General features: G+C 47.6%; 1 protein-coding gene across 1 annotated transcript in view; it reads left to right on the plus strand.

Annotated features, from left to right (window-relative positions):
* The window catches only part of LOC109904595 (tau-tubulin kinase 2-like), a 39,776-nt gene that overhangs the window by 5,549 nt on the left and 17,676 nt on the right, over window positions 1-16,551 (plus strand). The window contains exons 2-10 of the mRNA XM_031787600.1: window positions 4,961-5,140; window positions 5,842-5,989; window positions 10,608-10,681; window positions 10,817-10,957; window positions 11,736-11,840; window positions 12,302-12,460; window positions 14,951-15,076; window positions 15,364-15,521; window positions 15,853-16,063. Of these exons, the coding sequence (XP_031643460.1) occupies window positions 5,069-5,140; window positions 5,842-5,989; window positions 10,608-10,681; window positions 10,817-10,957; window positions 11,736-11,840; window positions 12,302-12,460; window positions 14,951-15,076; window positions 15,364-15,521; window positions 15,853-16,063 (1,194 nt within the window). The 5' untranslated portion in view covers window positions 4,961-5,068. The remainder of the gene's footprint in view (window positions 1-4,960; window positions 5,141-5,841; window positions 5,990-10,607; window positions 10,682-10,816; window positions 10,958-11,735; window positions 11,841-12,301; window positions 12,461-14,950; window positions 15,077-15,363; window positions 15,522-15,852; window positions 16,064-16,551) is intronic.

Consider the following 16,551-nt stretch of genomic DNA (forward strand, 5'->3'; position numbering starts at 1 on the left):
TGGTCTAGTCAACACTGAAATAGGCCTGTCTTGGTTTGTTGTTACATGTCAGTGACTGGTCTAATCAATACTGAAATAGGCCTGTCTTGGTTTGTTGTTACATGTCAGTGACTGGTCTAGTCAACACTGAAATAGGCCTGTCTTGGTTTGTTGTTACATGTCAGTGACTGGTCTAGTCAACACTGAAATAGGCCTGTCTTGGTTTGTTGTTACATGTCAGTGACTGGTCTAATCAATACTGAAATAGGCCTGTCTTGGTTTGTTGTTACATGTCAGTGACTGGTCTAGTCATCACTGAAATAGGCCTGTCTTGGTTTGTTGTTACATGTCAGTGACTGGTCTAGTCAACACTGAAATAGGCCTGTCTTGGTTTGTTGTTACATGTCAGTGACTGGTCTAGTCAACACTGAAATAGGCCGGTCTTGGTTTGTTGTTACATGTCAGTGACTGGTCTAATCAACACTGAAATAGGCCGGTCTTGGTTTGTTGTTACATGTCAGTGACTGGTCTAATCAACACTGAAATAGGCCTGTCTTGGTTTGTTGTTACATGTCAGTGACTGGTCTAATCAACACTGAAATAGGCCTGTCTTGGTTTGTTGTTACATGTCAGTGACTGGTCTAATCAATACTGAAATAGGCCTGTCTTGGTTTGTTGTTACATGTCAGTGACTGGTCTAGTCATCACTGAAATAGGCCTGTCTTGGTTTGTTGTTACATGTCAGTGACTGGTCTAGTCAACACTGAAATAGGCCTGTCTTGGTTTGTTGTTACATGTCAGTGACTGGTCTAGTCAACACTGAAATAGGCCGGTCTTGGTTTGTTGTTACATGTCAGTGACTGGTCTAATCAACACTGAAATAGGCCTGTCTTGGTTTGTTGTTACATGTCAGTGACTGGTCTAGTCAACACTGAAATAGGCCTGTCTTGGTTTGTTGTTACATGTCAGTGACTGGTCTAATCAACACTGAAATAGGCCTGTCTTGGTTTGTTGTTACATGTCAGTGACTGGTCTAATCAACACTGAAATAGGCCTGTCTTGGTTTGTTGTTACATGTCAGTGACTGGTCTAATCAACACTGAAATAGGCCTGTCTTGGTTTGTTGTTACATGTCAGTGACTGGTCTAATCAACACTGAAATAGGCCTGTCTTGGTTTGTTGTTACATGTCAGTGACTGGTCTAATCAACACTGAAATAGGCCTGTCTTGGTTTGTTGTTACACAAATGTCTCGTCTCTTGGTTCTGTTATAGATACGTTATATATAGAGCGTATAGATATGTTATAGATATAGATATAGATATAGATATGTCATCTCCACAGGCCTAGGCCTCAACTGTCATTAGCTATCATCTCCACAGGCTACTTGACATTCCTTCTGCACACCCAGTGGTTAATGTTCTCCGTCACTGGGAAGGATTTCCATCGTATGGATTCTGAAGAGGTCTTTTTTGAGATCAGTGTCGATCCGCAACACGGGTTTGGATATGACATAGGCTAATCTAGACAGAAGCATGTCTGTTCTACAAAATATATTCCCAAATATTATTTTTTCTCTGTTACGATGTGGGCACTGAACTGACATACATGATTGTTGATGACACTCCGATGTTCAGATGAAGGGAATGAAATCGTCTATAATGCGTACCACAACAGCGCTCAACTCAGACAGCGGTGAGGAGCTTATTGTTGCCGCTGGCAAAGTCATTCAAAGGCTGTGATTTATCACTCAGGATAGAACTGTCCAGTGGTACTATTTCTGCCATGTAATATTGTTATTAAAACTATAGTAGAATAGTTGACCTATTTACCTAGTCGGCTTGTTGTTGTGTGTCCTATGCAAGATGAATGTTCCTCTCGGGGCGCATTCAAGTTGCGAGAACCATAGGAGGGAAACATGTATTTTGACAAGCACAACAATTCTTCATACAATTGCTGGAAAACAATTTAGAAAGCAGTTTTGGCCTTTGAATCCAAGTGTTCCATTGCTACCATGTTTATTTCCCTGATCCTTCAATTGCGCGTGTGGCATCCATTTACAAATGCAGTTTTACAACAGGAGTTTCAAGCATGGTTTTACGCCTCTATCAGACCGACAGCCTTATTGCGTTTTGGTACACAAGAAGTACATTCATTTCCAATGAAAAGTGGATGTAGAACCATTAGACGGGTGATTGACATAGCAGTGGGGGGTGAAGACCTTGGCCGTTCGGGGGCGCTTGCTGGGGAGGGGTGGCTCCCAAACATCATCAAAATCCTCTGCATCCTCGACTCTGAGAATAAAATAAAGGGATACATTGTTATAAAGACACACAGAATTACAGTTGACTACATTTACAAAACGACATTACTGTAAAGTAAAAACACCAAGCTTCAACTTTATCTGTACAGTGAACATAGAAGGTGTGAAGTACACACACAATGCAAACAGTAACACTTTGGAGACAAAGGCAGAGGTGAAGACCACAAATAAACAATGACCATGAGAGTTTAGTGGCCTCTCCAATGACCATGCGAGTTTAGTGGCCTCTCCAATGACCATGCGAGTTTAGTGGCCTCTCCAATGACCATGCGAGTTTAGTGGCCTCTCCAATGACCATGCGAGTTTAGTGGCCTCTCCAATGACCATGAGAGTTTAGTGGCCTCTCCAATGACCATGAGAATTTAGTGGCCTCTCCAATGACCATGCGAGTTTAGTGGCCTCTCCAATGACCATGCGAGTTTAGTGGCCTCTCCAATGACCATGAGAGTTTAGTGGCCTCTCCAATGACCATGAGAGTTTAGTGGCCTCTCCAATGAACATGAGAGTTTAGTGGCCTCTCCAATGACCATGAGAGTTTAGTGGCCTCTCCAATGACCATGATAGTTTAGTGGCCTCTCCAATGACCATGATAGTTTAGTGGCCTCTCCAATGGCCATGAGAGTTTTGTGGCCTCTCCAATGACCATGCGAGTTTAGTGGCCTCTCCAATGACCATGAGAGTTTAGTGGCCTCTCCAATGGCCATGAGAGTTTAGTGGCCTCTCCAATGGCCATGAGAGTTTAGTGGCCTCTCCAATGACCATGAGAGTTTAGTGGCCTTTCTAAAGTTACAAGGATGAAACTTAGAACTAATATGAAACAGACAACATTGAAATCCCCTGTGTAATGGATGCCTACGGCGCGTAAGCAGGCAACGTCATATTTGTGATGGGCAAAGATATAGTCACTCCGTGGACATTCGATGTTGCCATTAAGTCATACATCATCAGATAACATGGCAATAGGCTAGATTTGTTCCTACCAACCTAACGATTCATTTGATACCCCCCCAGTTGAAGTCGGAAGTTTACATACACCATAGCCAAATACATTTAAACTCAGTTTTACACCATTTCTGACATTTAGTCAGAGTAAAAATTCCCTGTCTTAGGTCAGTTAGGTTCACCACTTTATTTAAAAAATGTGAAATGTCAGAATAATAGTAGAGAGAATGATTTATTTCAGCCTTTATTTCTTCTATTCCCAGTGGGTCAGAAGTTTTCATACACTCAATTAGTATTTGGTAGCATTGCCTTTAAATTGTTTGACTTGGGTCAAACGTTTCGGGTAGCCTTCCACGAGCTTCAAACAATATGTTGGGTGAATTTTGGCCCATTCCTCCTGACAGAGCTGTTGTAACTGAGTCAGGTTTGTAGGCCTCCTTGCTTGCACGTGCTTTTTCAGTTCAGCCCACACATTTTCTATAGGATTGAGGTTAGGGCTTTGTGATGGCCACTCCAATACCTTGACTTTGTTGTCCTTAAGCCATTTTGCCACAACTTTGGAAGTATGCTTAGGACCATTGTCCACTTGGAAGACCCATTTGCGACCAAGTTTGAACTTCCTGACTGATGTCTTGAGATGTTGTTTCAATATATCCACACATTTTCCGTCCCTCATGATGCCATCTATTTTGTGAAGTGCACCAGTCCCTCCTGCAGCAAAGCACCCCACAACATGATGCTGCCACCCCTGTGCTTCACGGTTGGGATGGTGTTCTTCGGCTTGCAAGCTTCCCCCTTTTTCCTCCAAACATAACGATGGTCATTATGGCCAAACAGTTCTATTTTTGTTTCATTAGACCAGAGGACATTTCTCCAAAAAGTACAATCTTTGTCCCCATGTGCAGTTGCAAACCGTAGTCTGGCTTTTTTATGGTGGTTTTGCTCCCAAGGATAAACCAGACTTGTGGAGGTCTACATTTTGGATTCTGAGGTCTTGGCTAATTTCCTTAGATTTTCCCATGATGTCACAGACACAGACCAATAGCCAAGATACTCAGCTTTCCGCAGATACCCTGCTTTTGCAGATATGGGCTACCGTTCTCATACCAGACTGAATTGAATAAAAAAATCTAATCGGGTCCCCAATTATGGGGACTTTATATTTTAAGAGGTTAAATTGAGCATTTCAGTTTTTCTACATAAAAATGATCCTGGGGAGGACACCGTACCCTCTAAGCAAGGAGACTGGAATCAAACTCACAGTTTAATACATGTACAATATAATCCTATTTCCCTAAAAGCATGATGGTCAGGACTTTCTGACATGAAAGAGGAGGTTAACTTGGCCCCAGACAATCAATCAGGTCGACTTAAGTTTCAGTCATGGGATTATTTTAGCTTTAACCCCTGTGAATATAGTACTTTACATCAACAACAGATGTACACCTGTTGTATTCGGCCCATGTGACAAATACATTTGATTTGATGTTAGTCCTGTGTTGAGGGAGCCTCAGTCAAAGCTATGTCTAAAGGTTTGGAACTTTCCATACAGTTTATTTTTACATTTGAATCATATTCTCGTATACAGAGATACTTACAGATACTTCATTAACTAGAGTTCATTATATAAATTATTATATTCAACAGACCACAGTATATTGTGGTGGCAGTGGTGGTCTTACGTGTGTTCTGCCTCTCTCCCGGGCCTGTTGTTTAGGTCTCTACAGGAACCTGATGCCCGACCCAATCTAATACGGCTGGTGGTAGTTAGCAGGAGTGGTAGCAGAGGAAGAACCACCGTGAGCAGCAGTCCACCGCAGGCGGGATGAGTGCTGCAGCGATGGACCAAGCTGACATCCTCACTGTGCTTGTCCTGGTCAAGGAACGATGGAAAGTGGTACGTGTGTGTGTGTGTGTGTGTGTGTGTGTGTGTGTGTGTGTACTTAACCCTATAATTTTGCACGCCCAATTTTTCAGTTTTTGATTTGTTAAAAAAGTTTGAAATATACAATAAATGTCGTACCACTTCATGATTGTGTCCCACTTGTTGTTGATTCTTCACAAAAAATACAGTTTTATATCTTTATGTTTGAAGCCTGAAATGTGGCAAAAGGTAGCAAAGTTCAAGGGGGCCGAATACTTTCGCAAGGCACTGTATATGTCTCATCAGGCTCAGGTAGCATCATGTTTGAATTGTCATGCTGGTCAAAGCTCCAATCAAATCCAGGCCCATTTATATGCTTTATAATGCTTCTGAATGACACTTCCAGTTTTGGCGGGAAATACTGGGTTACCCGGGTGAAAAGTGATACCAGGAAATGATTCAACCCTAGCACTGACGGAGGAGCTGATGTTATGTGCATCTGCCACTGCTAATCCCTTTGAGTTGAGCTGCTTGTGTCACACAAAGGTGTGTGTACTTGTGTGTGTGTGTGTGTGTGTTTCGTGTTCGTGTGTGGATACTGATTAGAGATGAAGAAACGTAAATAGGAATGGGGGAGGAAGGTTGGATGGTGGGAAGATTGAAAAAGAAAAGAATCTACTAACCTATGTTTTCCACATTATGACATTACGCTTTGCTTTGGGATGTGTGTATAGACAAAGAAGATCGGCGGCGGTGGCTTTGGGGAGATCTACGAGGCGTTGGACCTGCTGACCAGGGTCAGTGTTGCTCTGAAGGTGGAGTCGGCACAGCAGCCTAAACAGGTCCTCAAGATGGAGGTGGCTGTCCTCAAGAAACTCCAGGGTAAACCCCAATTACATGTACTTAACCTTCCCTCTGACTTCTGCTCCCTAAACTCAACCATCAACCACCTGCCCTAAACTAAACTATTAACCACCTGCCCTAAACTCAACCACAACCCATCTACCCTAAACTCAACCACAACCCTCCTACCCGAAACTAAACCACAAGCCACCTACCCTAAACTCAACCACAACCCACCTACCCTAAACTCAACCCAAACCCTCCTACGCTTCCCTACCCTAAACTAAACCACAACCCTCCTACCCTAAACTAAATGTAAGGGGTAGAGGGCAGAGTGGGACTATGTCGGGGTAGAGTGCAGAGTGGGACTATGTCGGGGTAGAGGGCAGAGTGGGACTATGTCGGGGTAGAGGGCAGAGTGGGGCTATGTCGGGGTAGAGGGCAGAGGGGTTATGTCGGGGTAGAGGGCAGAGTGGGGCTATTTCGGGGTAGAGGGCAGAGTGGGGCTATGTCGGGGTAGAGGGCAGAGTGGGGCTATGTCTGGATAGAGGGCAGAGGCGTAATTACTAGGTTGTTAGGCGGAAATAAAAGTTTTGACTTTGATACCTGCAATACCTCCTCCCATCCCCCAATGTGTCTCCTCCCATCCCCCAATGTGTCTCCTCCCATCCCCCAACATGTCTCCTCCCATCCCCCAATGTGTCTCCTCCCATCCCCCAACGTGTATCCTCCCATCCCCCAATGTGTCTCCTCCCATCCCCCACTGTGTCTCCTCCCATCCCCCAACGTGTCTCCTCCCATCCCCCAACGTGTCTCCTCCCATCCCCCAATGTGTCTCCTCCCATTCCCCAATGTGTCTCCTCCCATCCCCCAATGTGTCTCCTCCCATCCCCCAACGTGTCTCCTCCCATCCCCCAACGTGTCGCCTCCCATCCCCCAATGTGTCTCCTCCCATCCCCCAACGTGTCTCCTCCCATCCCCCAATGTGTCTCCTCCCATCCCCCAATGTGTCTCCTCCCATCCCCCAACGTGTCTCCTCCCATCACCCAACGTGTCTCCTCCCATCCCCCAATGTGTCTCCTCCCATCCCCCAACGTGTCTCCTCCCATCCCCCAACGTGTCTCCTCCCATCCCCCAACGTGTCTCCTCCCATCCCCCAACGTGTCTCCTCCCATCCCCCAACGTGTCTCTTCCCATCCCCCAACATGCCTCAACATTTAAAATGGCCAAAAATAAACAAAAATAGCTTCTTAGCAAAGAGACATTTCTCTGGGTAGAGGGCAGAGTGGGACTATGTCTGGGTAGAGGGCAGAGTGGGGCTATGTTTGGGTAGAGGGCAGAGTGGGGCTATGTTTGGGTAGAGGGCAGAGTGGGGCTATGTCGGGGTAGAGGGCAGAGTGGGGCTATGTCGGGGTAGAGGGCAGAGTGGGGCTATGTCGGGGTAGAGGGCAGAGTGGGGCTATGTCGGGGTAGAGGGCAGAGTGGGGCTATTTCGGGGTAGAGGGCAGAGTGGGGCTATGTCGGGGTAGAGGGCAGAGTGGGGCTATGTCTGGATAGAGGGCAGAGTGGGGCTATGTCGGGGTAGAGGGCAGAGTGGGACTATGTCTGGATAGAGGGCAGAGTGGGACTATGTCTGGATAGAGGGCAGAGGCGTAATTACTAGGTTGTTAGGCGGAAATAAAAGTTTTGACTTTGATACCTGCAATACCTCCTCCCATCCCCCAATGTGTCTCCTCCCATCCCCCAATGTGTCTCCTCCCATCCCCCAACGTGTCTCCTCCCATCCCCCAACGTGTCTCCTCCCATCCCCCAACGTGTCTCCTCCCATCCCCCAATGTGTCTCCTCGCATCCCCCAATGTGTCTCCTCCCATCCCCCAACGTGTCTCCTCCCATCCCCCAACGTGTCTCCTCCCATCCCCCAACGTGTCTCCTCCCATCCCCCAATGTGTCTCCTCCCATCCCCCACTGTGTCTCCTCCCATCCCCCAACGTGTCTCCTCCCATCCCCCAACGTGTCTCCTCCCATCCCCCAATGTGTCTCCTCCCATTCCCCAATGTGTCTCCTCCCATCCCCCAATGTGTCTCCTCCCATCCCCCAAAGTGTCTCCTCCCATCCCCCAACGTGTCTCCTCCCATCCCCCAATGTGTCTCCTCCCATCCCCCAACATGTCTCCTCCCATCCCCCAACGTGTCTCCTCCCATCCCCCAACGTGTCTCCTCCCATCCCCCAACATGTCTCCTCCCATCCCCCAACGTGTCTCTTCCCATCCCCCAACATGCCTCAACATTTAAAATGGCCAAAAATAAACAAAAATAGCTTCTTAGCAAAGAGACATTTCTCTGGGTAGAGGGCAGAGTGGGACTATGTCTGGGTAGAGGGCAGAGTGGGGCTATGTCTGGGTAGAGGGCAGAGTGGGACTATGTCTGGGTAGAGGGCAGAGTGGGGCTATGTTTGGGTAGAGGGCAGAGTGGGGCTATGTCTGGGTAGAGGGCAGAGTGGGGCTATGTTTGGGTAGAGGGCAGAGTGGGGCTATGTCGGGGTAGAGGGCAGAGTGGGGCTATGTCGGGGTAGAGGGCAGAGTGGGGCTATGTCGGGGTAGAGGGCAGAGTGGGGCTATGTCGGGGTAGAGGGCAGAGTGGGGCTATGTCGGGGTAGAGGGCAGAGTGGGGCTATGTCGGGGTAGAGGGCAGAGTGGGGCTATGTCGGGGTAGAGGGCAGAGTGGGACTATGTCGGGGTAGAGGGCAGAGTGGGACTATGTCTGGGTAGAGGGCAGAGTGGAACTATGTCTGGGTAGAGGGCAGAGTGGAGTTATGTCGGGGTAGAGGGCAGAGTGGGGTTATGTCGGGGTAGAGGGCAGAGTGGGGTTATGTCGGGGTAGAGGACAGAGTGGGGTTATGTCGGGGTAGAGGGCAGAGTGGGGTTATGTCGGGGTAGAGGGCAGAGTGGGGTTATGTCGGGGTAGAGGGCAGAGTGGGGTTATGTCGGGGTAGAGGGCAGAGTGGGACTATGTCTGGATAGAGGGCAGAGGCGTAATTACTAGGTTGTTAGGCGGAAATAAAAGTTTTGACTTTGATACCTGCAAAACCTCCTCCCATCCCCCAACATGACTCCTCCCATCCCCCAACATGACTCCTCCCATCCCCCAACATGTCTCCTCCCATCCCCCAACATGTATCCTCCCATCCCCCAACATGTATCCTCCCATCCCCCAACATGACTCCTCCCATCCCCCAACATGACTCCTCCCATCACCCAACATGACTCCTCCCATCCCCCAACATGTATCCTCCCATCCCCCAACATGTCTCCTCCCATCCCCTAACATGTCTCCTCCCGTTTCCCAACATGTCTCCTCCCATCCCCCAACATGTCTCCTCCCGTCCCCCAACATGTCTCCTCCCGTCCCCCAACATGTCTCCTCCCGTCCCCCAACATGACTCCTCCCATCCCCCAACATGTAATCTCCCGTCCCCCAACATGTATCCTCCCATCCCCCAACATGACTCCTCCCATCACCCAACATGACTCCTCCCATCCCCCAACATGTATCCTCCCATCCCCCAACATGTCTCCTCCCATCCCCTAACATGTCTCCTCCCGTTTCCCAACATGTCTCCTCCCATCCCCCAACATGTCTCCTCCCGTCCCCCAACATGTCTCCTCCCGTCCCCCAACATGTCTCCTCCCGTCCCCCAACATGACTCCTCCCATCCCCCAACATGTAATCTCCCGTCCCCCAACATGTGTCCTCCCATCCCCCAACATGTCTCCTCTCATCCCCCAACATGTCTCCTCCCATCCCCCAACATGTCTCCTCCCATCCCCCAACATGTCTCCTCCCATCCCCCAACATGTCTCCTCCCGTCCCCCAACATGTCTCCTCCCGTCCCCCAACATGTCTCCTCCCGTCCCCCAACATGTCTCCTCCCGTCCCCCAACATGTATCCTCCCATCCCCCAACATGTCTCCTCCCGTCCCCCAACATGTCTCCTCCCGTCCCCCAACATGTATCCTCCCGTCCCCCAACATGTCTCCTCCCGTCCCCCAACATGTCTCCTCCCATCCCCCAACATGTCTCCTCCCATCCCCCAACATGTCTCCTCCCGTCCCCCAACATGTCTCCTCCCGTCCCCCAAAATGGCCAAAAAGAAACTAAAATAGCTTCTTAGCAAAGAGAAATATCTCAAGCAACATATATTTCCACACGATGAGGTTGGAATAACACCGTGATATTTTGTAAATGATGATAATGCTCTTTTGGTATAAGAACTGTTTGAAAAGACTGCCTGTAATTTCAGCCTTTTTTGGTGGGATGGAGTTTTGGACTGACTTGTGCCCTCAGTTAATTAATAGACCAATATGAAAGAGTTCCAAGAGTTCCTCTGACAATAACAGATCGTTTTCAGTTTTTCCCTTCCACTTTCCCGACCACTTCTAAACAGTCCTTGCAAAATTCTTGCTTGAGAAATTTCTCTTTGCTAAGAAGCTATTTTTGTTTCTTTTTGGCCATTTTAATTGAAAACATTCACAGTAAAGTAATTAATTGTTACCCAGAAATGATTTGATTTTGAGATAAAAACGGCTGCATTGGACCTTTAAGTACCCCGTGGTTATACTATGTCATAAAGGATGCTATGTTCTATTGTATCGTCCAGGTAAAGAACACGTGTGTCGCTTTGTTGGATGCGGCCGCAATGACCGCTTCAACTATGTGGTGATGGAGCTTCAGGTAAGGATGAGCCTCTTCATCACCTTGTGTGTTTAAACGTCTCTAATTCTCTATAGCGATGTCAGTGAGCTGATGTGACTAAGTGTGAAGTGTTTGTAGTGATTCTGTAGGCTACGTGGGTGGTGTGTTTTTCAGGGGCGTAACCTGGCAGAGCTGAGGCGCAGTATGACGCGGGGCACGTTTACAGTCAGCACCACCCTGAGACTGGGACGACAGACACTAGAAGCTATAGAGAGCATCCACTCTGTTGGCTTCCTGCACAGAGACATCAAACCAGTGAGACAGGCAGGGAGTGTGTGTGTGAGGGTGTAGTGTGTGTGTGAGGGTGTAGTGGGTGTGTGTGAGGGTGAGGGTGGAGTGTGTGTGTGTGTGTGGGTGGAGTGTGTGTGGGTGGAGTGTGTGTGTGTGAGGGTGGAGTGGGTGGAGTGTGTGTGTGAGGGTGGAGTGTGTGTGTGTGTGTGTGTGAGAGGGTGGTGTGTGTGTGTGTGTGTGTGTGTGAGAGAGGGTGAAGTGTGTGTGTGTGTGAGAGGGTGGAGTGTGAGGGTGGAGTGCGTGTGAGGGTGGAGTGTGTGAGGGTGGAGTGTGTGTGTGTGAGGGTGGAGTGCGTGTGAGGGTGGAGTGTGTGTGAGGGTGGAGTGTGTGTGAGGGTGGAGTGTGTGTGAGGGTGGAGTGTGTGAGGGTGGAGTGTGTGAGGGTGGTGTGTGTGTGTGTGTGTGTGAGGGTGGAGTGAGGGTGGAGTGTGTGTGAGGGTGGTGTGTGTGTGTGTGTGTGTGTGTGTGTGTGTGAGGGTGTAGTGTGTGTGAGGGTGGAGTGTGTGTGTGTGTGTGAGGGTGTAATGTGTGTGTGCGTGTGTGAGGGTGGAGTGAGGGTGGAGTGTGTGTGTGCTTAGGGACTATATCTTTTTGGAATGAAGAGATCATCATCATCAGTAATTTGACATTTTCTTTCTGTGAAAGTGACAAGAATCAGACTATGATAGTTGCTATTAAAATCCTTCCTCTCTTTTTCTTTATCTCTATCTCTCTTCTTCTTCTTCACCTTCTCTCTCTCCTAGTCCAACTTTGCCATGGGCCGGTTCCCCAGTACCTGTAGGACCTGCTACATGCTGGACTTTGGCCTGGCACGCCAGTTCACTAACTCCTGCCAAGAGGTCCGACCGGTAAGTGTCTGTCCACATGTGTGGTTAGACACTGTGTTCCGGTTTCCCGGTATTAAGCTTAGTCCTAGACTAAAAAGCTTGCTTAATGGTGAATCTAAATTGAAATAGCTTTTTTAGGCTGGGAATAGACTTCGATCTCTGTCCTGGAAACTGGTCATGTCTGTTTGTGTGCTATTGTCGTGTAATGTTCTACCTTGTTAGTCGTACAGCAGCATGATGTGAAGTCTCTCTGTCTCCCCCAACCTCGGCCAGTAGCAGGGTTCTACCTTGTTAGTCGTACAGCAGCATGATGTGAAGTCTCTCTGTCTCCCCCAACCTCGGCCAGTAGCAGGGTTCTACCTTGTTAGTCGTACAGCAGCATGATGTGACGTCTCTCTGTCTCCCCCAACCTCGGCCAGTAGCAGGGTTCTACCTTGTTAGTCGTACAGCAGCATGATGTGAAGTCTCTCTCTCTCCCCCAGCCTCGGCCAGTAGCAGGGTTCAGAGGCACAGTCCGCTATGCGTCCGTCAACGCACACAAGAACAAGGAGATGGGTCGGCATGACGACCTGTGGTCCCTCTTCTACATGCTGGTGGAGTTCATGGTTGGACAGTTGCCATGGAGAAAGATCAAAGACAAGGTAAGAATCTTGTCTGAATTTTCCTTCCTGTACACCAACCAATCAGCAGACTCAGCCAAACTAGTCAGGATACGTACATGACTCGTAATGGTAACGTTAGTTAGGTACATGACTCGTAATGGTAACGTTAGCTAGATACATGACTCGTAATGGTAACGTTAGCTAGGTACATGCCTCGTAAAGGTAACGTTAGCAAGGTACATGACTTGTAATGGTAATGTTAGCTAGGTACATGACTCGTAATGGTAATGTTAGCTAGGTACATGACTCGTAATAGTAACGTTAGTTAGGTACATGACTCGTAATGGTAACGTTAGCTAGGTACATGACCCGTAATGGTAATGTTAGCTAGGTACATGCCTCGTAATGGTAATGTTAGCTAGGTACATGACTCGTAATGGTAATGTTAGCTAGGTACATGACAAGTAATGGTAACGTTAGCTAGGTACATGACTCGTAATGGTAACGTTAGTTAGGTACTTGACTCGTAATGGTAACGTTAGCTAGGTACATGACTCGTAATAGTAACGTTAGTTAGGTACATGCCTCGTAATGGTAACGTTAGCTAGGTACATTTTAATTTTAATTTAATTTTACCTTTATTTAACTAGGCAAGTCAGTTAAGAACAAATTCTTATTTTCAATGATGGCCTAGGAACAGTGGGTTAACTGCCTGTTCAGGGGCAGAACGAAAGATTTGTACCTTGTCAGCTCGGGGGTTTGAACTTGCAACCTTCCGGTTACTAGTCCAACGCTCTAACCACTAGGCTACCCTGCCGCCCCAGTGTGTGTGAGGGTGGAGTGTGTGTGTGTGTGTGGTAACGTTAGTTAGGTACATGACTCGTAATGGTAACGTTAGCTAGGTACATGACTCGTAATGGTAACATTAGCTAGGTACATGACTCGTAATGGTAACGTTAGCTAGGTACATGACTCGTAATGGTAACGTTAGCTAGGTACATGACTCGTAATGGTAACGTTAGCTAGATACATGACTCGTAATGGTAACGTTAGCTAGGTACATGACTCGTAATGGTAACGTTAGCTAGGTACATTACTCATAATGGTAACATTATCTTTGGCTAACTTGACTTGAGACTGACAGACTAACTCAATAACATGTCACAGCTCTGACGTCGCTGCATATGAATGTACTCTCGTACATTAAAAAAATAATTATAATATACACTGAGTATACCAGACATTAGGAACGCCTTCCTAATATTGAGATGCCCTCAGAACAGCCTCAATTTGTCTGGACATGGACTCTACAATGTGTTGAAAGCATTCCACAAGGATGCTGGCCCATGTAGACTACAATGCCTTCCACAGTTGTGTCAAATTGGCTGGATGTCTTTTGGGTGCTGGACGATTCTTGATACACACATGGAAAAACCCAGCAACGTTGCAGTTCTTCACGCAAACCGGTGCGCCTGGCACCTACTACCATACCCTGTTCAAAGGTACTTCAATCTTTTGTTACTTAAATCTCAATTGTCTCAAGGCTTAAAAATCATTATTTATCCTGTCTCCTCCCCTTCATCTACACTGATTGAAGTGAATTTAATAAGTGACATTAATAAGGGATCATAGATTTCACCTGGTCAGTCTATGTCATGGAAAGAGCAAGTAAACTTCATACTGTTTTGCACAGTCAGTGGATATGCCTTTTAGCAGATGTTTATATCCAAAGTGACCTACGACTGTAATGCGTGCATACATTTAATGTAAAGGAGGCCACGGGAATCAAACACACAATCCTGCCGTTACAAGCGCCATGCTCTACCAACTGAGCCATACTTCCATAATAACATGTGTGAACCCTCCCCAGGACCATGTAGGGAAGTTGAAGAACACCTATGACCACAGGCTCATGCTGAAACACCTCTCTCTCCATCTCTCTCCCTCTCTCCCTCCCTCCCTCCCTCCCTCCCTCCCTCCCTCCCTCCCTCCCTCCCTCCCTCCCTCCCTCCCTCCCTCCCCAGGAGCATGTAGGGAAGTTGAAGGACACCTATGACCCCATGCTCATCATGAAACACCTCTCCCTCCCTCCCTCCCTCCCTCCCCAGGACCATGTAGGGAAGCTGGAGGACACCTATGACCACTGGCTCATCATGAAACACCTCTCTCTCCCTCCCTCCCTCCCTCCCTCCCTCCCTCCCTCCCTCCCTCCCTCCCTCCCTCCCTCCCTCCCTCCCTCCCTCCCTCCCCAGGAGCATGTAGGGAAGTTGAAGGACACCTATGGTCACAGGCTCATGCTGAAACACCTCTCTCTCCATCTATCTCCCTGCCTCCCTCCCCAGGAGCATGTAGGGAAGTTGAAGGACACCTATGACCACAGGCTCATCATGAAACACCTCTCTCTCCATCTCTCTCTCTCCCTCCCTCCCCAGGAGCATGTAGGGAAGTTGAAGGACACCTATGACCACAGGCTCATCATGAAACACCTCTCTCTTCATCTCCTCCCTCCCTCCCTCCCTCCCTCCCCAGGAGCATGTAGGGAAGTTGAAGGACACCTATGACCACCGGCTCATGCTGAAACACCTGCCTGCTGAGTTCACTGTCTTCCTGGATCACATCTCTAACCTGGACTACTTCACCAAACCAGACTATCAGGTAAGATGGCAGATCTCTCTCCCTTTACCTACTCTATGTGTGTATACAGTATCTCTATGTTTTAACAGTTAGAACTAAGCATTTCGTTACAGTTCCCTGTGTAAATATACAGTAAGTCCCAGGACGTGTGTATGTTTTCAGACCGACTGATTGTCTGCATGACTGTATGAATGTCTGAGGCCTCTTTCTGGAGTACTGAGTATCCATCAGTCAGACAGTCAGTGATGTTGTACAAGCTGTTAGGTATCTCAGGATATGACATCATGTGACTTTCTGTTGTGTTGTAGCTGCTGTTGTCAGTGTTTGACAACAGTATGAAGACCTACAACGTGGTGGAGAATGACCCGTATGACTGGGAGAGGACTGGGTCTGATGGTACTCTGACCATCAACACTACAGCCACCACACCACAGCATCACACACGACTCACCCCAGCACACATGGGGTAAGAGACTGGGAACACACACACACACACACACAGAGACTGGGAATCTTGGATGAACTGTTTAAAGGTCCACTGACTGTTCAGGGGATTTTTTGTCTATTTCACGATCACACACTTTTAACTTGTTTACCGGATTAATTCATTAATCTACCTGTTGAATGAATGAATGGATGGATGAAAGAATCTACCTGTTGAATGAATGGATGGATGAATGAATGGTTGAATGTATCCACCCGTTGAATGGATGAATGAATGCATTAATGAATTAATTAACTGATGAATGGATGGATGACTTAGTGACATCAGAGTAACATTCACTCTATAATTTCAGCATGGCCAATGCATCCCTGATCCCTGGGGACCTGGCGAGGGAGAACACAGACGATGTTCTGCAGGACGAGCAGCTTAGTGATAACGGGGAGAACAACCCTCCTCCAGACCGCCGCCCCGGATCCCCCAGCATGCCCCGGGCCAACCAGGAAGCTGACGTCTGGGAGGAGCTGGACCGTAACCGTAACCGCATCAGGACCGCTGTGTGGAAGGTAGAGAGGAGAACATACACACACCAGGGTTTCCATTAGCCGGTAATAGGCTTTTATACACTCCTCCCCCAATAGCCAATAAATAACATTTACTCCGGCTAATTGCCCCCGGCTAAAATCCCATTGCAAAATAATGCTTTTTAGCATATTCATTGATGGAAATACTAGTCGATGGAAATATATTTGACCGCTCATGCTTATTGATCTGGAATTAAATTGGCAAGTGTGTATTTCTGTTTGTCGCTATGTAGCCTATCTTATATATCACACCTGCACCTGAGGTGAAACTTTAGTTTTAACTTGCTTCAAAGTAGCCTAGCCAAAATTATTTATCTAACGACTTCCATATACCATTGAAACCATGTAGCCTATTTCTCTCATGTTCCTTTGGTTTTTAAATCACCTGTCTTTCATTGTCCAGTAGCCAAAGGCATTATCCTAGTTATATCAGCAGCCCATGATAGTTGTTGCCTCTTTAGATCTCCCCT

This window comes from Oncorhynchus kisutch, linkage group LG14 (assembly GCF_002021735.2).
Source record: "Oncorhynchus kisutch isolate 150728-3 linkage group LG14, Okis_V2, whole genome shotgun sequence".
Lineage (NCBI taxonomy): Eukaryota > Metazoa > Chordata > Actinopteri > Salmoniformes > Salmonidae > Oncorhynchus > Oncorhynchus kisutch.